We start from the raw sequence: 21951 nt of genomic DNA on the forward strand, positions 1-21951 counted from the left end.
CCCACAGGCATCTGTTCTGACATTGTGAGAACAGGATGCTAGTTCCACTTCTGAAACACCCAGTTTGGGGAGTGTGGACTAGCTCCTGCTGTCAGTAGCCTCCACCAAAGGGTGAATAAACCTTTCGATTTCAATTTCTCTCAGTTCCTCTTTTTCACAGTCTTAAATTCATTTCTCCACGTGTCCAAAGCAACTTGCAAAAATTCTCAGGAAGATTGCTCAGCGTTTGAGTGTGAATCTCTCGTAAAACACACATTTTTGCATGCAGCTCTAAGACATATATTTTGACATGCATTTCCTCCTGCTATAGTGGATTTTTGAAATAATAATTTTCACAAACATATGCATTTCTTTTCACCCTTCCCCCTTACATATGCATTCTTGTACACATTCTTTGATTGAAAAACTGGTTTGCAAAATTCAGAGATGTGCAAAGTTTCAAAGTATAATTGCTTTTCAGTTCATGTACTGGATTGAGAAGTGCAAATTAGATAACTGCTCATTAAAATGCAAACAAGATCAAAATTCTCCTCCATCCCCCCCATTAGTTTAAGTGAGCACAAAGGTGACAGAGGCCCCCTGCTGGCATAGCCCAACACAGCCAGGCAAATCTGGGCAGAGGAACATCTCCCCATTCAACCCCACTCCAGTATGGCAGATCAGAGTTTGGGTTGCTTTGCCAATCTGGAGCTAGCCCTAAAGTTGCAGTCCTGTATCCACATCTCTGTGAGGAAGCCCCAGTGAATGCAGGACTTCTGAGGAGACATGTTTAAGGATGCACTCTTATTTTGCCATAAGCTTTTACAAATAAGAACCCACCTCATCAGATTCATCTTGAGAGTCTTGTATGGTGGGTCAAAATGAAACAATTTCAGAAGATATTACAAAATCAGCAGGAAACCTTCCCCCAAAGTTTTAGAAAATCACATTACTACAAAAATGTTTCCGGTCTCATATGTATGATTTAATACAGTTTCAGAATGCAAACAAGATATTGGACTAAGATGAATTTTTCATTCTTAACAGAAGCAGTTAAGAAAAGAGAGAATTAAGTTTCTTGCACAGTTAAACAGTCTATCGAAGTAAGTTGCCCATTAGTCATTAATTTCCTGTAATACAACAAAGACCATTCACTGCCCCCTGCACTGCCTTGATATTCTGCATCTGAAGATTGTATGTATAACATACAGATGGAAATAGAGATCCTTAAGGTAAAACAGAAAATGACAATTGGCAAAACATCAAAATTTATCCACATCACATTCCTTCCTTGCTTTTTATTATCCTGTCTAAATTTAGTCTTTTGTAGAAGTATCCCCACTCCTCCAATTTACTCCACCAAGGAAATAATAATTTATAATAATAATTTATTATTTATCTGGCTGAGTTTCCCCAGCTACTCTGGGCGGCTCCCAATCGAGTGTTAAAAACAATACAGTATTATTGAGATTAAATTGCAGAATTAAGTTTTGCTTTTTAACCTGTGTGTAATTTGAAAGCAGCAAAATGGCCACAGCGTGGTAAAAGAACAAACCTGGAAAGATGAATTTTCCAACAACTCGCACCCTACAGCAAAGATAGGGAAGCTGTGCCCCTCTGGCCCGGCCAGTATGGCCAATGATCATGGATGATGGGAGTTGTAATCAACATATGCAGTCAGCATCTGAAGGGCCACAGATTCCCCATCCATATTCTAGAGATCTCTGGTAAAGATTGACAAAGGTGGTGTTACAAACATTGTGAATGGATCATTATTAAGTCCCCAATCCTGAAAACACACAAATAGTCATCTGCGGGCACAATGGCAGTGGTAGAATTAGAAAGAGGTCATTATGTGGGTTGAGTCAGTGGTGGCACACAACCAGTTTGGGTTTGTGGCCAAATGTTCCTATGATCACTATGTGTTATTGCATAACATACTCTTGTTGTTGTTGTTTAGTCGTTTAGTCGTGTCCAACTCTCCGTGACCAGAGCACGCCAGGCCCTCCTGTCTTCCACCGCCTCCCGCAGTTTGGTCAAACTCATGTTGGTAGCTTTGAGAACACTTTCCAACTATCTTGTCCTCTGTCGTCCCCTTCTCCTTGTGCCCTCAATCTTTCCCAGCCTCAGGTTCTTTTCCAGGGAGTCTTCTCTTCTCATGAGGTGGCCAAATTATTGGAGCCTCAGCTTCAGGATCTGTCCTTCCAGTGAGCACTTAGGGCTGATTTCCTTCAGAATGGATAGGTTTGATCTTCTTGCAGTCTCTCTCAAGACTCATGGGACTCTCAAGAGTCTCCTCCAGCACCATAATTCAAAGGCATCAATTCTTTGGCGATCAGCCTTCTTTATTGTCCAGCTCTCACTTCCATACATCACTACTGGGAAAACCATAGCTTTAACTATATGCACCTTTGTTGGCAAGGTGATGTCTCTGCTTTTTAAGATGCTGTCTTGGTTTGTCATTGCTTTTCTCCCAAGAAGCATACTCTACTTGTACTTAATGTGTGCTTGTTCTCCTGTAACGATTTGCATGGTTGTTGTTGTTTTTCTACATGCTAGGTTTCGGTCACCTCATCCAACAGTTGTTGACGCTCGCAAGTGGTCGCATGGTACTGGTCTTGGAGGGAGGACATGACCTTACTGCCATCTGTGATGCCTCAGAAGCCTGTCTAAATGCCCTACTCGGAAATGAGGTAATCAATAGGCCGAAATGCTGACAAACAATGCATGCTTCCTGGATATTTTGCTGTGCCATGGTGGACTAATAGTATGTGATATCAGGGTGACAGGTGGGGTGGGTTTGCCCAAAATGTAGAATGAAAATGTCATCCAGGTATGTTTGGGGACAGAACTTGACATGGTGGCAGTAAAGCCCAGATCTCCAAATGTGGATTGCAATGAGTAGCTTGTAAAACAGTGGCGGTGAACATTTTTCAGCCTGAGAGCCACATTACCATTTTGGAGGACCTTTTGGGGAGACCGCAAGCTGGTGGTAGGTGTGGCCAGAGACAAAAGTGGGTGGAGTAAGGGATGTAAATGTTACCTTTGTATAATAGGCTAGTTTCTACACATGTTCATGCACCACCAGTGGCGTAGCGTGGAAGGTGCAGGGGGGGCCGGCCGCACCGGCCGCAACATCTGGGGTTAGGGCAAATCCACAGGTTAGGGGGCGCAAATCCACGGGTTAGGGGGCGCAAATTACTTGCCTTGCCCCGGGTGCTGACAACCCATGCTACGCCACTGTGCACCACTCTCTATCCTTCATGCAGACAAGCATTAGAAGCATTAGAAGAATTCGAGGGTGTATTCCAGGCAGGCATAAACACTCAAGGAGGGCTGGTGTTCTGAGGAGGGTCTCTTGTGGGCCAGATAGAGAGACCTGGAGGGCCACATTTGGCCTGTGGGCCAGAGGTTCTCTACCTCCATTGTAAAGATGTGGGGTGGCAAGTGGAAAGTGAGCAGCAGGTGGGAAGAGGAGCCAAACTCCATTTATAAATGGATTTATTATCAGAACACTAGATCGCTGTTCCCAAAATGTGCTTTTTTTTTTCAGGGCAAAATTGTGGCCCCAGAACATGTGAGATCATGGCAGCCACATGGCTGGCAACCTTTGCCCCTATCATCCCCCTTTAAAAAAACTGATCTCTCCACCATTTTCACCAGATAGCCATGGAGCAGTGAAAATGAAGGATCTTGAAGGGAAACACACATGTAAATCAGCCCTTCTGTAAGTAGAAGGCACCATAATCAATATCCTACAAACCACTTTGAAACCTTGTATTCAAATGGAGCAGTGCTAGACTGACTGCTTACACATTACATCACAAAGAGAGGACACAGATTCACGATAAAAATGCATTTCTATGTGTGTGCGTGCATGTGCAAATTTAGAAATCATTACTATAACTGAAACAGAAATGAAATCCATCTTAGCATAGTTGGGAAGGCTGTCACCAGGTGACCTCTTCAGGGGCTAATGGTTGGTGGGTGACATCAAGGACCCCTCTGCTTTCCCTTCTTCATCTTTAAAATGGACACGGACCAGAGATTCCTTCCAATAGAAGATTGTCCTCTGAGAGCCCTCCCAATGCACACCCTAAGCTAGGTTAATTTTGTTAATAGCTAAAAGCCCAGTATATTAGGAATATGACTGGTCATCCACTAACTTTCATGGCCAGCAGAAAAGTATGTGTCAAACAACAACAACAACAACAACAACAACAACAACAACGGTTAAATTGAGCCACGCATTATCATAATTAGAAGATGCCGTTCTCTGCAGGTGCTTAACTGGGTAATTAGAACTCATTTCCCAGCAATTCCCTTCTGCAAACAGTGCTAGCAGAGCACTAGCCGTAGTTCAGAAAACACTGGCAAGGCCAATGCTGCCTTCTCAACACGGCGCACGCAATTGAGCTTAAATTAGGAAGGTCAGGAAAGGCCTTTTTAAGGCACTCTGCAGTTTGTCAGACGTATTTATTCATGTGCTGAGAATTAGAATTCATAAACATGAATGCAGGGGGCTTTTGCTTTGCCTTTGTTGTTCTTGGCTGGGACTCGTCAATGCAGCAGTATGCGGCTCCGTCCACGCTACTATCAGCACACACACACACACCACATGCACACCCGTACACACACAAAAATCTACAAAACAAGCAACTGTCAAATGAGCAGGGACCTTCCAGCATTCATGGGGAGCCAGGCAGACATGCAGATGTAATGTCCCAGACTCAGCAGCAAGAAGGGCTTGTTTGAATTAATTTTGTCTCAGAATCTCTGGAAGGAAAACATCCTGAATCCCAACAATGTGGAAGAAATGAATAAATGGAGGACCGGGCTGGAGAAGAAGAATTTCTTTCTGTATTGTCACTTGCACAAATGCGACCAGTTATTGTCTCCCACTTAAGAAATGGATGAAAATTAGAGAAGGAAGAAATGATTGGGGGAGGGGGGAAAGCGTTCAGAAAAATTCTTCTGACAATAGCGTGGAAATAAAACAGGGATTAAGATGAACTGGCTGGAGCTGATGGATTATGGAGAATCACCTTCATCTCTTGTGGCTCAAGCAGATTAAGGCTGCAACTCTTGCTGGCCAGGGGCTGTGTGAAGAACCATTGGATGCAGAGGAAAGGAAGATCCACCGGTGGGATGGTACTTCCACCACTGGATCTCAAAAGCCAATGGTCTGCAATAACTTGGAGCAGGGTCTTGTTTGCTCCTGTTGCATGGAATAGCATTCCTGTCAAGATATGGCAGCCACCTGCTAACCTGCGCTTTTTGGAAGCGGTTGAAGATATTTTCGTTCCAGCTTTCCCAGATGGATAAATAGGTCCATTTTGTATTGTTTTAATTTTCTAAGAAATATATTTGCAATTTTTGCGTTTTCAACTGTTTCCTGCTGGTTTCTATTGTACATCCCCTTTGAGATGACTGTGCAGAAGGTGATGAATACATTGATGACGATGATAAGAAGAAAAGCAACAATAATAATTGGATTCCCCTACTCTGTGATGCCTGTGGAACAATCTATGGATGTAGATGTAGACCTCTCTAGGGGGGGAGGTCCAAAGCCTAGGCCAGGCACCCCCAAACTCAGCCTTCCAGCTGTTTTGGGACTACAATTCCCATCACCCTGATCACTGGTCCTATTAGCTAGGGATGATGGGAGTTGTAGTCCCAAAGCAGCTGGAGGGCCGAGTTTGGGGATGCCTGGCCTAGACACAGAGCCACAGAAAAAGCTCTCTTCCCAGCCCTAATCCAACACACCTGCAAGAGGGGTTCTGTTGGTGATTCCAACAAGTAGACAAGCTTGTAGGGGAGAAATCACAGCAAGTAAGAACTAAGGGCTTACCCATACTTGCTCTTGACCTGCCACTTTCCCCCAGGGAAAACTGCTCTTTTCATTCAATCGGAGGAAACAGCAAATGACTTTTCCGCAGATGGTTGTTAGTGCTCAAGAGAGGGTTTTCCCTGGGATAGGAACACGGCAAGAGGGAAACTGCTTGGACCCATGCATTCTAGGCACAGGACAAATGGAAATGTGATGAGCCCTAAGTAGCTTGACCAGGCAACCTTATTGGGGACAGGAATATGTGCTATCAAGCTAAAGCTAACCCAAAATTTTGTTGCCCAAGGCATGATACATACTCCAATTGCTCTTCGGTGCCTGCATTTCTGCTCCAGAGCCAGCCCCAAACTTCCTACCAGACTAAGATTAGCAGGCACCCCCAACATCATCCCAAAATGCTCCCCAGAACTGCAGAAGATGCAGTGATCCACCCCTGTTCCCTTATGAAGATCAGCCATGCTGTAAAAAAAAGAAGAAACAGACCACGTGCCACTTTGGCCTGACGGCTGCCCCCCTTCAATTTTGCTGCCACAGGCGACTGCCTGGATGGTCAAAACCAACCCTGTTTCCCCTTGAATATTATGCCTCAGCTCTAAATACATTTGACTTGGAAGGGAGTCCCATTAATTTCAGTGTATTTGCTTTCCAAGTATGTGTTCTTTGGGCCGCAGCCCAAATTTGGAAAATACACAGAAACCTAACTTGGATCCAAATCACACTTACTTGCATTCCAGGGAAACCAGTGGGACCTACTTCTAAGTGCAATTTTTTATTTTTTTTAGGTTTCAGTATACCTTTGAGAATCCATGGGCTTCCTCCCAGAGGGATCTATATCAGTTTATAAAGACAAACAATGGGGAAATTAATTAAGAATGTGAGGGTACCCAAAGTCCAGGTTTGTGAGTTGTATCAGTGGACAGGAACCAATGGCTATTAAAAAGAAGAAGAAGGAAATATTAATCAGAAGTCTCTTTCCCACTTCCCACCATAGGTTGCCTCTAAGGAGGAAACCCTCTTGAGAGGTGTGAAAAGATTAAGCAATTGGATCCCCCTGAACTCTGAAATAAAAATACCGAAATCCTTAATTCAGGTATCGAAAGGAAGGGGGAGATTAAGCTGCTGCAAAATACACCCCCCAAGCCTTCAGTTAGCACTTTTTAGGACACATCCATTATACTGGCATCTGTCAAAACAAAAGGAACGGGTGGTTTCAGCTAATTGGGGGGGGGGTAGCTTGCAAAGGAACAAGTTCTTCAGAGGGCTATACAGCTTTAGACTGCAATTTGAGACCCCGGTTTGGCAGAATGGGGGGTTTCCTCCACAGCATCTAAATTAGTCAACCAAAATTTATTATTCATATACACACACACACCTCTTTTTTAAAAAAGAAAGAAATACAACTGGACTGAAGTGACCTTTCGTTAGGGCAAATGTAATATATATCTGGAAGACTGGATGGAATCTGAGTGATTTTTCAAAGGTCAATGCCAGGAATCCTTCCGATGCAGAAGTGCTCTCCCCGAGACCAGTTTTAAGCAATAACAATAGTAATAGTAGTAGTAGTAGTAATAATAATAATAATAATAATAATAATAATAATAATAATAATAATAATGCAACCTCTTATTGTCTCCAGTTGGAGGCCTTTGAAGCCTAAAGGCAGTGCTGGTGGAAGGGAGGACATTGGCTGGATAGGGATGCCACATCTGTCCCACTGGCCAATCATTTATTATTACAATCATTATTTATCAAATTTGAATACCATCCTTCGAGGATCACATGGCAGCTTACAATATAAAAACAAAAAAACACATAACATAATAACAAACAAAACAGCAAACACACACCTACACATTTCTTTTTCCTTACCCCTGTGCTACAGGCTAAAATCAACTAAAAACTGGTGTGGGCTTTTGGCTGCTTAATATTGATTTCATGATAGTTTTGTGCTGGTGTGTGACGATTTTATGTTGGCAGCATGCTGGTAGAATGGCATAAATACATACTTCCCCCAAACTTTGCATCTATGTGCATGCAGGTAAAATCAATTTAATCAAATCATTAAGAAGTAAATTTGCCTTAAGGAAGCTAATTTAATTGAAGCAATCCAGCCTGTTTCTAAGAAGAAAATGGGCTTTGGATGAAACGACGCAGCTGGTGTATATGTGGCTACTCACATGATCAGATCCCAAGTGATGGGAACTGGAAAGAAACCTCTTGAGTCAATGGAAAACTGGTGCCAGAAAAATGGTATTGGCAGTATTGGATTGATGGACCAATGCCTGCTTACTCACAGGAAGCTGCCCTTTACCACGTCAAACCATTAGTCCATCTAGCTATATGGCTCCTCCAATGGCAGGGGCTGTGTACCTCTATGAACCAGGTGCTGTTGCACTCAACTCCTGCTTGTAGGCTTCCCATCGATAACTGGTTGGACAATGTGAGAACAGGATGAATAAATCCAGCAGGGCTGTTCTTATACAGTGGTACCTCGGGTTACATACGCTTCAGGTTACACACTTCGCTAACCCAGAAATACCGTAGTACCTCAGGTTAAGAACTTTGCTTCAGGATGAGGACAGAAATCGTGCTCTGGCGGCGCAGCAGAAGCAGGAGGCCCCATTAACTAAAGTGGTGCTTCAGGTTAAGAACAGTTTCAGGTTAAGAAGGGACCTCCGGAACGAATTAAGTACTTAACCCGAGGTACCACTGTATATTGTATGCACTGATTGGCAGCAGCTCATCAGGGTTTCAGACAGGGAGTCTTTCTAAAGCAAAGGGGCTTGAACCAGGTCCCTACCTTCTGTCCTGAAAGCAGAATTTCTACCTCCGAATTCTATCTCTTCCTTAAGTAGAAGGAAGAAGTTGCCTTATAGATTATATTCGGTATAATGCACCTCCTTCCTTCTCTGTGTCTAACCATGTACAGTATCTCACCTCGCCCATTTCCCTTCTGGTCCAAGAATTTTACAACTCCATGATACAGCTTAGCTCACATCTGCTTGTAAATACATGGCGGTGAAGCGCTGGCAAACTTCACCTGGCTTGCACGGTATGCCATTTCTTTGAAAGCCCTTTTGCCCTGCATACCGACTTATCTGGAAGCAAGTACAAGAAAGCCTGCAACAGGCCAATTGGGCTGGCTTCAAACCCTTTGAAAAAAATATCCCTGGGTATTTTTTTCAAGCAGATCCATCAAATGGCTTTGTTGCTCCTGCGCTGACCTTAGTCAGTTGTTTATGCAAAATTCTTTTATAAAGATGTATTTCCACTTCTTTTTGCAGTTCCCCCACCCCTTCACTCTTTGGCTCCGGAGCTTATAAAATGCCAAGAAGTGTAGGAGTGAAGGTGACACTGCTATGTCTGTCAGCTGCGGAGTGATTCCTTTTGTTCATTGCTGGGTCTCGTGATATTTTCCAGGGACACCCTCTTGTCTACTTAGTTTAATGATTATTTTTATTTTAAAAATGGATCGCTGCCATCAGAAATTATTCTTGATGCAGACAGTCTCCCTTTTTTCTTCAAAAGGACATATCTTACTATAATCCGCTGGCTTTTATTTTTTAGTGGTGTTTTCGTAACAATGGTGCATCTATCTGGGTCAAATAGGGTGTGAGATCCTACCTCCGAAGGCTGATGAGGTTTTACTGACATGGAGCAGAAACTGACAAGAGAATAGAGGCCATCTCATGAATGAGCTGCTAACTATTTTGCAGGAGGGACTTTTAAACAGAATCTGGGAGCTCCAGATCTGCTTCCTTATCATAAAGTGGGGTCCTTTCTGCCTTGCTCTACATTCACCCCTTTTCACACCAACCGACAGCGTCCAGATTATCATATACAGTACAGGGAAGAGGAAGGTCCAGAACTGATGCTGACACAGACCGCTACGCTAATAATAGGCAATAGAACGAAAGAACAATACCCTATCTCTCTCCCCCCATATGCAAGATGTCTATGACAAAAGTGTCTCTCACTAAATGTAAACAAACTGTAAAAAAGGCTATGAACCAAAAGTAGAGACAATAGATGTACCTTTCCCTGTTTATCTGTTTGTTTTGTACCAAAAAAATCTTTGCTTAAAAACAATTCTTTATTTAATTTATTAAAAGATCCCAAAAGCTTCATGCAAACAATTCCTTCATGGTAGCCTTTTTCTTTGAGCTCTATAGACCATTTGCTATTAAGTACTGTTTCTCTCGTGTATGTTCATCATGCCGTGGCAACTTTAGGGTTGCCGTATTTCGAAGAGCAAAAAAAGAGGACACATTTGCCGACTTCAACTTTTAACTATGGATCTCTATGACGATTCTCATTTTACATGCCCATGAAAAAGAGGACATGTCCTGGGAACCCTAATACTTGTGTGAATAACCACTGTAGGTCTAATGCCATAGATAGAAATTCTCAAACATCATTTCAGAAGTTTGAGGAAGGGTTGAAGCTCAGAGGTAGAACCATCTGCATTGATTCAATCTGCAGCATCTTCTGATAGGGCTAGGAGAGGCTCCTGCCTGAAGCCCTGGAGATCCCCTGCCAGTTACTGCAAACAATACTGAGCTAGACAGATAAATGGTTTGACTTGCTATAAGGCAGCCTCCTTTATTCCAAGAAAGCACAATGGACCCAAACCAACTGTGTGTTTCTATCCATGGCAGAGCAAGCTGTGTTTACAGACCCTGCCTCCAAAAGCCAGTCATCGCACCATTCATTTAAGCCAGGAGGAGAAATGGGAGGGACTAAATATACATCTTATGGAGTGTATTGGTTCTATAGAAGTGATCAGAACATTTGCACATTGTGCACATGCAGTAAGTAACTCATGTACACCACTAAAATGCGGCATTTGTGCTCCTAAAGCCATAGAGGCCTGTTCTGCGTAACTAGGTTCCAGTGGGTTGCCAATGGTCCTTATATAATGAATGAATGGGAATTGCTGTGCGCCACAAAATCACATCTTCGCTTAGGCAAGAACGTGCAAAGGATGGTAAATTGATCTTGGTCCAAGATGTCAGCTGAAAATAACATACAGAAATGAAGAAAACATCAGGACAAATTTGTGTGTGTCGTCAATTTATGTATATATATAATTTATCTGAAAGATTTATATGCACTTAACTTCAATAACCTCTAAGCAGTGTACAAGATTTTTATATTTTTTTGAAAAAAATGTAAAAATCAGTTAAAACTATAAAATCAGACTTCCATTAAAAGGACTGATTTAATTATTTCTTATTCCATTTATTTGAACATTCGAAAAATGTTTGCACATTTTTATGTCTGTGAACAGATATTTTATAGTACTTGTTTTGAAGTACGGAATTCTCTGTGCATAAAATAAATTTCTGGTGTTTTCCCTTTTATGAATTATGGGGAGAAGGGGATAAGAAGAAGAAAAAGAACAATGGCATGCCCCATCAAGTTCTAAGGCAACTTCAACAATGTTTTGTTTCAGCATACAGCTGGACATGGAGACACACTGGAATTTGATTTGTGAGGAGCCTACAAAAAAAATTGCCCAGATAACTAGCATTTTTAAATGACTAATGCACAGCCATGCACCTGCTTGAAAGGCTTCGTAGATTAGTCTTGCAGTCACTGGAAAGGCCCCCTGGAATTCAATTACATGGCTGAAAAACAGAAAGCAAAACTGAGCCCCTGTTCATTTGGTGGGAGGAATCCCCGCAACATGTTAGCTACTTCTTTGGCTGAGATTTTCACAAGGCTTAAGCGTTTTCAGCGAGCCTTACTTCCGTGCAGCTAATTGCAGATTCTTACCGTTTTGCACTTGATTTGTTCCTGTCTTGCAGCTGGAGCCCCTGTCCGAGGACATCCTCCACCGAACCCCAAACTTAAACGCCATGGCTTCTTTGCAAAAGATCACCAAAATTCATAGTAAGTTGCAAGGTTTGTTCATTCTTCTTTTTAAAAAGTTACTAGCTCTTACTAACTGAGCAGTGCTGGAAGATACACGGACATCCCAAAATGTACACGCTTCACTTTCCCACCATGTGCAGATCAATACACAGGACTTTCCTGACACTGTCTCCCTCTCTCCATCGGCAGACCTCTCATAAGTGTGCAGCTGTGCTCACGAGACAGCTGCCCATCATAGCTGTCAACGTTTTCCTTTTTTTTAAGGGAAATCCCCTTATTCCGAATAGGATTCCTTGCAAGAAAAGGGGAAAGCTGACAGCTATGCTGCCTGTACCTAAAGGGGCACATAAGGGACCAACTGGACCGGTCTCTAAGAAGATTCAGGAGCTTGATGCTGAAACATAATTGTGATAGTGTGTTGCAGGTATTAGGGACACGGGTGGCGCTGTGGGTTAAACCACAGAGCCTAGGACTTGCCGATCAGAAGGTCGGCGGTTCGAATCCCCGTGATGGGGTGAGCTCCCATTGCTTGGTCCCTGCTCCTGCCAGCCTAGCAGTTTGAAAGCATGTCAAAGTGCAAGCAGATAAATAGGTACCGCTCTGGTGGGAAGGTAAACGGCGTTTCCGTGCGCTGCTCTGGTTCACCAGAAGTGGCTTAGTCATGCTGGCCACATGACCTGGAAGCTGTACACCAGCTCCCTCGGCCAATAAAGCGAGATGAGTGCCACAACCCCAGAGTCGGTCACGACTGGACCTAATGGTCAGGGGTCCCTTTACCTTTACTATTGCAGTTATTGATATTGTCAGCATGAAGCAATTGGATGCATAAAAGCTGAATCCTTTTGGAAGAAACATTGTCCAGCCTGGTTTGCGCCCTTCTCTCCCCACCCCACAAGATTCTGCACCTGGGGCCATCACCCCCCACGGTCCCCCCATGCCACGCTACTGTCTTTTCTCTTCAAGTCTCTCTAACACATGGGTTCCCCTGTAGTGTTTTGGCCTCTTTGAATTGCTTTCCTGTCCGCTTCCACTTCCGTTGTCTAGTTCTGCCCCTCCTCCCTATGGAAAAGCATGAACATTTTCACCTTCATCCCTTGGGAATGACCCATCCCAAACCAGATGCTCCTCAGCTCCTGTAGGCTTTCTGCTGGGTATCAGCTGAAAAGCTACTCTCTCTTCTTCTTTTATTGTGAGTGCCAGCAGTCTGATCCCACTCTGGTTTAATTTTGGCACCCAGTTCAGTTTGCAATTAATCAGTTGCTTAACTCTGTTGGGTTTGGAGTGGGGTGGGGGTCACAATCAAAAAGAAGGGAGTCAAAGGTTGGTTTTACTTTATTTTATTCATTCCCTTGCAAAAACTCCAGTGGTGAACATGGGTTCATTTCTTTTATGACAGAGCAGGGTATTATTCCCATGCCAACAGATCTGGTTTTCTTGCACATCTGTTTTTCTAGCAAGGAACTTCCCCCACCCTGAAACCCATAAATAATGGAGTTTGAATTGCTTGTTCATTGCAAACTAACTGCTGCGTGAATGTTCTGTGGGAACATTGTGGAATGCCCATATAACTTTTTTATTAATTTTTTTTTGTTTTAATGAATAGAGATTATAGTCTCTAAATGCACCATTAATAGAGAATGTTTCTGTCTTGCTTTTTTTAAATAGAATTTGCCAGACCCAGTGATTGTTCGGTGCTTTATATACACCATTTTTAAAGTGATGGATTTTACACTATTGGAGAAAAGCCAAGTTTCTATCACTTGGATCTTTTTCATTTTAAGATACATAATATGCTGCAGTTTTAATCCCCTGCTAGCAACTCAAATGGTCATGAGACTTCATGTCCAAGAAGCCACCTTTCTATCATGTTACCGGTTGATTAAACAGATTGCCCTTTTCCTGATGCTTGGCTTCCATTGATGTCCCCTCTTCTGTTTGTGAATGAAGGAGATACAATCTCCTGAAAGGATTCAAGCTTTGCTACATCATAAATAAGAGAATTCCATCCAGTTCAGCTCTAAACCCTCATACTACCTGTGGAACTCCTTCAACCCCATATCTCAGGGTTACAGCACATCTTTTGCATGCAAAAGATCTCAAGTTCAACCCTTGGGCTCGGATGAAGCCCTGGAAAGCTGATGCCAGTCAGACAGTAACAAGCTTCATAGACCAATGAAGTCCAACTCAGTATTGGGAAAGAACTGTAACTCAATGGTAGAGCATATGTCTTGCATGCAGGTACAATCTCTGATGTCTCCAGGTAGTCTGGGAAAAGCTTCTGCCTGACAACCTGGAGAGCTACTGCCAATCAGTGTAGACAGTACTGAGTCAGATGGACAAACATTTACAATTGAAGTATAATCAAATCATCTGGTTGCTATTGAAACACTAGCATAAATCTCCTATTTTATTATGACAAGCTTACGTCAAGGTCTCCTGGATAGGATGCTATAATTTTCCAGGACTATCAGAGATTTGGTATCTCTGGATTATTCTTGGTATGGCAAACTGCTTGATAGAGCTACCCAGCTCAACAGCTGAAGGCTCACACCAAGGCCTAAGGTGTCTTTACTACATCAATTTTATGAGACACATATAGTTGTACCTCGGAAGTCGAACGGAATCTGTTCTGGAAGTCCATTTGACTTCCAAAATGCTCAGAAACCAAGGCACGGCTTCCAATTGGCTGCAGGAAGTCCAGGTATCAAAGAACGTTCGCAAACCTGAACACTCACTTCCAGGTTTGTGGCGTTCAGGAGTCACAATGCATTTGTCAACCAAGGTATGATTGCATTGGATTTGAATACAACCCTGATATTTAGCATGTCAGGGGAATTAAAAAACCAACCAGCCAACAACATTGAGCTCATCCTGACATAGGAAACCCCAACTCTGCCACATGAGATTGTATTCATAAATATAAAAGCCAAGCTTGACAATTTACTTGTCCAAATTTGAATTCTTAAACTATAGGAAATATTTGTGCCCATTTTCTAGCTCCTTTCTCCTCTTGTTGCTGTAGGCTGGCTTCTTGAGCTTTGAAAAGGTACCAATTTTTCAAAGGAGTTAATGGGTTTTGGGAGTTCCTCCAAGGAAGATGTTCTCCAACCTGAGGCCATCTGTTAGTTTCTGGGTGTATACACAGAACGGATCTGGGCTCCAGCTACTGCAGTGTGTTTGCTCACCCTGGAATAAATAGGCTGCAGCACCTATTTTCTGAAACTCACTGCCTATTAATAGTAACCAGGATCCTTCATTGTGCCCTTTTTGACACCTACTTAAACTGTTTTTGTTTAAGGAAGCCAATCCAGACACTTATTATGTGCATTTGCTCTTTTAAACCGTTGGCATTATCTAAATTTTGGTAACTTTCAACATGGCTACTTTTTATAAGCCTGTTTTTATTGCTATTTTTAATGGATATTTTATACCATTTTATGTAAGCTGCTTGGAGATATCCATTAAATGTTATATACACCTTGCTGATTAAAAATAAATAAGTATGTGCCATGGATAATGTACCATTTATGAGCGATTGTTCTTCATTTGCCTAGATAATTTGCTTCAGAGACTTTTTGATGTTGCAATAAGCAGGAGGTTTGAAAACTCAGGGTTGGTTTTGGGGTTGGTTTGCTTTTTAATTCCACACATTATATAATGTACCAATATTCCCTTGCCTGCCTTATTCTAAGCTACCCTATAATATATCGCAGGGCTCCCATAGCAGCCAGTACATATATTAACAGTTTAAATAAATTATTGTTCTAGTGCACGCCCTGAGGTTAGAGGCAAAAGAACATCCAGGACTAACAAACCTGATTGTTCTGGCAACACAGATGCGTAGTGCCTTCTGGCATACCAAACTTCTGTTCTAGTTGCTGTCGTCTCTGATTTTTTTCTCCCACTGCCTGCTGTTTACGGTTGCCTTAAATGTACCTGTCATTTCACAAATCTCCGATTTTGCAAATGCCAAAATGCTCACACTGTTAGAAGTAGCCCACCAACGGCTCCAGCTTCCCAGATACTAAGAGTTCATTAAACTGTGCGCTGTTCTTTCACTTTATTGCTTTCTTAGGAAGGGCTGTGACACAGACCTTGGAAAAGAGAGCACTTTCCAACTTGGCACTGTGGGATCCAGAATCATAACTTCATCACAGCCGTTTGAAATTCCCTGTTGCAACCACTCCACACACTTATAAGCACTCTGTGTTAGACCTAAGCAATTACTAGGGTTATACCACCATGCTAGCTAAATTTCCCATAAATTATGGGACTGCACAGTTATTATGGTGTATTTTCTTTAGGCAAGTACTGGAAGTCTGTGGAGCCTTACATTGTGCCAGTTAGTTGTAAGCTGGCTGAGACTCAGAAACAAGAGACAGAGGAGACAGAGGCAGTCTCAGCTATGGCCTTACTCTCGGTGGATGTGGACCAGCCTTTCTCACATGAACATGCCAGGTACGTGCAAAATCTTAGAACGGCAAGTGACAAGTGTTTGCGTACTTCTGTTGTGTGACTGAAGGAACGTGTTTTAAGTCCTTTTTTTAAATAATCCAGACTCTTTTTTTGCATGCTTTAACTTCATGTTGTTTTCCTTGACAATGTTGGAACAACCAGAGACAGAGAAGCATTCTATAATTGCCTTGAACTGTTTGGCTTTCGGGAAACTGGGCTGCTCTAGATGTCATTTTTTATTGTGCATTCCTTATTATTATTATTATTATTAGCATTTATATACCGCCCTATACCCAGAGGTCTCAGGGCAGTTCATAGAAAAGATCACAACATATATAATCAGAATAAAAGCAACAACCCAATAACACCTCCCCCCCCCCCCCAGAAAAGAGCCACATTTTAAAAGGGGATTGAATGTCAAACAGATCAGCCAAAGGCCTGGTTAAAAAGGAATGTGGAATGAAGGTGCCAGGCAAACTTCCCTGGGGAGAGCATTCCACAGACAGGGAGCCACTGCAGAGAAGGCCCGTTCTCGTGTTGCCACCCTCCACACATCTCGAGGAGGAGGCACACGAAGGAGGGCCTCAGAAGATCATCTCAGGGTCTGGTTGGGTTCATATGGAAAGAGGTGGTCCTTGAGGTATTGTGGTCCTGAGCTGTTTAAGGCTTTATAGGTCAAAACCAGCACTTATGGTATTGGAATGGTTATATACAGTCCCACTTTCAATCCTGTTTGCTGCTGCTGCTGCTGCTGTTCTTTTTTCCTGGTTTTGTTGTGCTATAAGCCTCAAGAGTTCCCCTTTGGTTGGCAATAATGTGGCAACACTGGGAAAGCATTGTAGAACAACTAATAAATTGGAATAAGGTGTGGGTGGTCCAGTACGAATCCACCACTAATGCACTATTATTGCATCAATGACATGTTTCAGAATCAACACACACACACACAATCCAAACACACACCAGTTTGGAGGGGCCCCCAAATCTAGTGGCCCCAATATTCTATCGTTTTGTACTGCTTGAAAGTTATCTTCATGAACTTTGTTGTCACACCTACAAAACTCTGACCACTCTTGTCAGCAAGCCCAACAAAACTTTTATCAACAAGCCCAGCAAGGCTTAAATGGTGGAGGCAAAGGTTGAGGGCCCTTAATGAACGCCCCAATCCCCAGACCCTGACTCCAGATTTTAGTCAAATCATGCCCTCTGCCACAGCTTTCTGAGGGAACCATCACAAAAACGGGATTCAAGCACTGGTGCCCACACTACAGAATTAAGTTGAATAGAAACTTGTATATTTTGAATTTTAAACTGGTATCACCTAGATATAAAAAGGATAGGCCCAGATTTCGTCTGTTGTCAAAGAACTGTTATGCTAACAAAAATATATTTCCATAGATCTGCTTGGCCAAAATTAGGAGTTGTCCTCTGATGAACAAGGTGAACCACACCTTGTTCCCTGATCGGTCTGTTCTCCATGGGTTTGGGTGCCTCTTGAGAGAACGTCATCCAATTTAGCATGACAGTTCCTGGGCTGGGTGTGCCAGTTTTCTCTGGGTTTGGACATCTTTGGATACCATTTTGAATCAAGATAGTGGGCCATAATATTCCAAAATGCATCTCTGTCTCCAGAGATATCATTGGCCAATGGTTCTTGAAATTAAGTGGGTTTGGCCTACATTTGGATAACTTCAGGCACAGTTTTGAGTCCATATAATGGACCCAACTGTTCCAAACTGTGCTAGTTTAGATGGCTCTGAATAGACTGTTTATAGTTTGATGTGACAGTTCCTGAAATGATGGAGTGGAGTTTGGTATTTGGACACCTCCTGCATCCATTTGGAATCAGAGCTGAATAGCTGGTGCAGGAGTCAGTTGCAGACAGCAAATGAGCTCAGGTGACCACTTCCTACAATGTAGCAGCAGTTGCAGGAGGGTAACTGGCAGCTACAGTGTGGAGGAGGCAGCATTGTTGTTGATAGCAGCAGCAGAACAGCTGGGACCTGAACTACACCAAACCAAGGCATGTTGGTGGTCAACTCTTGGGGATGGCAGAATGAGGAGGCAAGACAGTGGATGTAGCCTACCTTGATTTTAGCAAGGCATTTGACAAGGTGCCCCATGATATTCTTGTAAAGAAGCTGGTAAAATGCGGACTTGACTATGCTACCACTCAGTGGATTTGTAACTGGCTGACTGACCGAACCCAAAGGGTGCTCATCAATGGTTCCTCTTCATCCTGGAGAAGAGTGACTAGTGGGGTGCCACAGGGTTCTGTCTTGGGCCCGGTCTTATTCAACATCTTTATCAACGACTTGGATGATGGACTCAAGGGCATCCTGATCAAATTTGCAGATGACACCAAACTGGGAGGGGTGGCTAACACCCCAGAGGACAGGATCACACTTCTAGAGAACTGGGCCAAAACAAACAAGATGAATTTTAACAGGGAGAAATGTAAAGTATTGCACTTGGGCAAAAAAAATGAGAGGCACAAATACAAGATGGGTGACACCTGGCTTGAGAGCAGTACATGTGAAAAGGATCTAGGAGTCTTGGTTGACCACAAACTTGACATGAGCCAACAGTGTGACGCGGCAGCTAAAAAAGCCAATGCAATTCTGGGCTGCATCAATAGGAGTATAGCATCTAGATCAAGGGAAGTAATAGTGCCACTGTATTCTGCTCTGGTCAGACCTCACCTGGAGTACTGTGTCCAGTTCTGGGCACCACAGTTCAAGAAGGACACTGACAAACTGGAACGTGTCCAGAGGAGGGCAACCAAAATGGTCAAAGGCCTGGAAACGATGCCTTATGAGGAACGGCTAAGGGAGCTGGGCATGTTTAGCCTGGAGAAGAGGAGGTTAAGGGGTGATATGATAGCCATGTTCAAATATATAAAAGGATGTCACATAGAGGAGGGAGAAAGGTTGTTCTCTGCTGCTCCAGAGAAGCGGACACGGAGCAATGGATTCAAACTACAAGAAAGAAGATTCCACCTAAACATTAGGAAGAACTTCCTGACAGTAAGAGCTGTTCGACAGTGGAATTTGCTGCCAAGGAGTGTGGTGGAGTCTCCTTCTTTGGAGGTCTTTAAGCAGAGGCTTGACAACCATATGTCAGGAGTGCTCTGATGGTGTTTCCTGCTTGGCAGGGGGTTGGACTCGATGGCCCTTGTGGTCTCTTCCAACTCTATGATTCTATGATTCTATGACATGCCTGGCACAGCAGCTGAGCATGTGAAGCAGCACAGCAGGAAACATGCCTCAAGGGTGCAGTTCACCAGCATGTTTCTCACAAGCATAGAAGCCAACTCCTAGGGGCTGAGGTCAATATAATATTTGATGGGGCAGCAGCTCCCAAAAGTTGGTGGGAATTGCCATTCAAATGGTGTGCGTGTGTGCTGCATACTGTGATTGGTTATGTGGTGTGGGGCTTACCTGGCCACCGCCCTGCCCCACACCCCAATATTTTATTTAAGTTGGTACCCTTCCTTTCAAAGGATGTTCTGACAAATCAATGCCCAGCAGGATACAACCCTCCTGCTCTCTGGGGGTGCAGTCAGGAGGGGAGGGGGAAAGGAGATGCAGCAACTCCTTCATCGCCACCCCCTCCTCACCATGCCCTCCAGATGTTTTGGCACTACAACTCCCATCATCCCTAGCTAACAGGACTAGTGGTCAGGGATGATGGGAGCTGTAGTCCCAAAGCATCTGGAGGGCCGAGGTTGCCTATGCCTGATATAGGGCTTTAAAAAAACCAAATTAAACATCATTCCCCACCAAATAAACACAACTGGATTCAAGTGATGCCCTGGCCATGTCAGAGAGGATGGAAGTGAGGTATTAAACAGCCCTAAAACTAACAAATTGCATGAGCCACTTAAAAATCTCATTTTTTTGCTTTGTTTTTTTGTTTCTTTGAATTCCTGGGCAACGCTGGGCACTTTCAGCTAGTCAATGAATAAGGATGGGAGTGTTCCTTTTCCCTGCCTGCCAGCTGTTGTTTCACACTGACCTAACACGACTGACTTGGACCTGAATTTAACAATTCCGTAAAATGAAAGAACAACTGCCAATGCGCTTCACCGATCAAGTATTTCAATATGATGTGTGAATAGTTCCATGCGCAGAGCAGCATATTGTCAGAAAAGCGACTCTGTAAAAAAGGATGTTATAGAGTTCTTTGCGTTTATTCATGCCAAATGCTTCTTGGCACTTCTGCACAGCAAAGGAGATTCCAAATGTAGCGGAACTGGTCTGAATCCATTAAGTGGAAGAAAGGGGAAAGAGGGAGAAGAGAACCAAATCCCATAGAGATGAATTTCTTTGGATGTTGCGAGTGAAGCTGGACACACCATTGAAAGAAGGAGTCTGAGACATTTGGTGTAGCCCAGTGTTCATCCACCTTGGGTCCCTGCATATTGCTGGACTATGACTCTCAACATCCATGATAATTTGGTAAATTGGCTGGGCATTATGGGAGCTGTAGTCTTCTCAGAAGTAAACCCTATGAAGTTCAGTGGGGCTTCTTCTTGGGTCAGTGAGTTCAGGATTACAGCTTTAATTTCATGGGGATTTGAGGTGTGGGGAGGCAGAATTTAGCTTATTGATTTTAGTGCAGATCCTGACTTATCTTGGGAGCCAGATGTAAAAGAACTGCCGAGTTCTTTTTATCAGCCAGAGATGTAAACATGTAACATCTTTTACCAATGTGAAGAGATTTGAAACAAAATGCAAGCCATAATTTAAGTTTGAGTGAACCTAATTTTTATGGTGAAATAAAGCCAAGTTTTCGGCTAATGAAAACGAAGCGTAATTAGTTTGGCATATCAAATTACAGAGTTTAAACTAATTAGCAGCTAATTGTCATATTTTGAGAGTGTGCTAATTTGAAACCACTGCCACTTAGCAGTAATTGATTTGCTAGGAGCTTAAATAAAGCCACCTTCACTTCTTCTAACAATGCATTTGCTTCTGCAAATATCAAGCCACCAGAGCATCGCATGTGGTCATTTCAGCCTCCAAGCCTATTTTAAAAAAAAGAAAAGAAAAGAAAACAGCCACACAAATTGAAATGAAGACTGGAGTTGAAGAAAATGAGAGAAATAAAGATACAAGGGCACATCATCACATGAATTCAGTAGTTCAGTTTCCAGATTCATCTCATCTCATCAGTCTGTACAGTGGTACCTCGGGTTAAGTACTTAATTCGTTCCAGAGGTCCGTTCTTAACCTGAAACTGTTCTTAACCTGAAACACCACTTTAGCTAATGGGGCCTCCCGCTGCTGCCACACCGCCAGAGCACGATTTCTGTTCTCATCCTGAAGCAAAGTTCTTAACCCGAGGTAATATTTCTGGGTTAGCGGAGTCTGTAACCTGAAGCATATGTAACCTGAAGCGTATGTAACCCGAGGTACCACTGTACTGAAATCAGTAGACATTCATAATCTTGAACTGTAAAAGGATTTACTTTCTCCCATAATCCCAATTAAGGTAATATTTTTCTGTGGCCAAAATCCATACAAGTTTCATATTTTTGAGGTGGGGAGTGAGGGTGTGTTGCCTCATGCTTTTTCCTACCTTAACATAATTTGGAGGCGATCGAATGGTGTGTATTAATGCCTCAATGCTATTTTAACTTTCAGCGTCACTCCAGCCTTACAAGCTTTCTTTTTTATATTTTTTTAAATTAATTTTTCAGTTTATACACCTCAAAATAAACATTTTACATAATACCATGTAACAATTGACTTCCCTCCTGCCCTTTCATGGTTCATTTTACTTATATC

At 42.9% G+C, this 21951-nt stretch overlaps 1 protein-coding gene across 7 annotated transcripts in view; it reads left to right on the forward strand.

Annotated features, from left to right (window-relative positions):
* Positions 1-21951, forward strand: part of HDAC9 (histone deacetylase 9) — a 422950-nt gene that overhangs the window by 388864 nt on the left and 12135 nt on the right. For all 7 annotated transcript variants that reach the window (XM_077936990.1, XM_077936988.1, XM_077936989.1 and 4 more), the window contains 3 exons: positions 2539-2672; positions 11638-11722; positions 16009-16162. In XM_077936990.1, coding sequence (XP_077793116.1) covers positions 2539-2672; positions 11638-11722; positions 16009-16162 — 373 coding nt within the window. The remainder of the gene's footprint in view (positions 1-2538; positions 2673-11637; positions 11723-16008; positions 16163-21951) is intronic.

This window comes from Podarcis muralis, chromosome 12 (genome assembly GCF_964188315.1).
Source record: "Podarcis muralis chromosome 12, rPodMur119.hap1.1, whole genome shotgun sequence".
NCBI lineage: Eukaryota > Metazoa > Chordata > Lepidosauria > Squamata > Lacertidae > Podarcis > Podarcis muralis.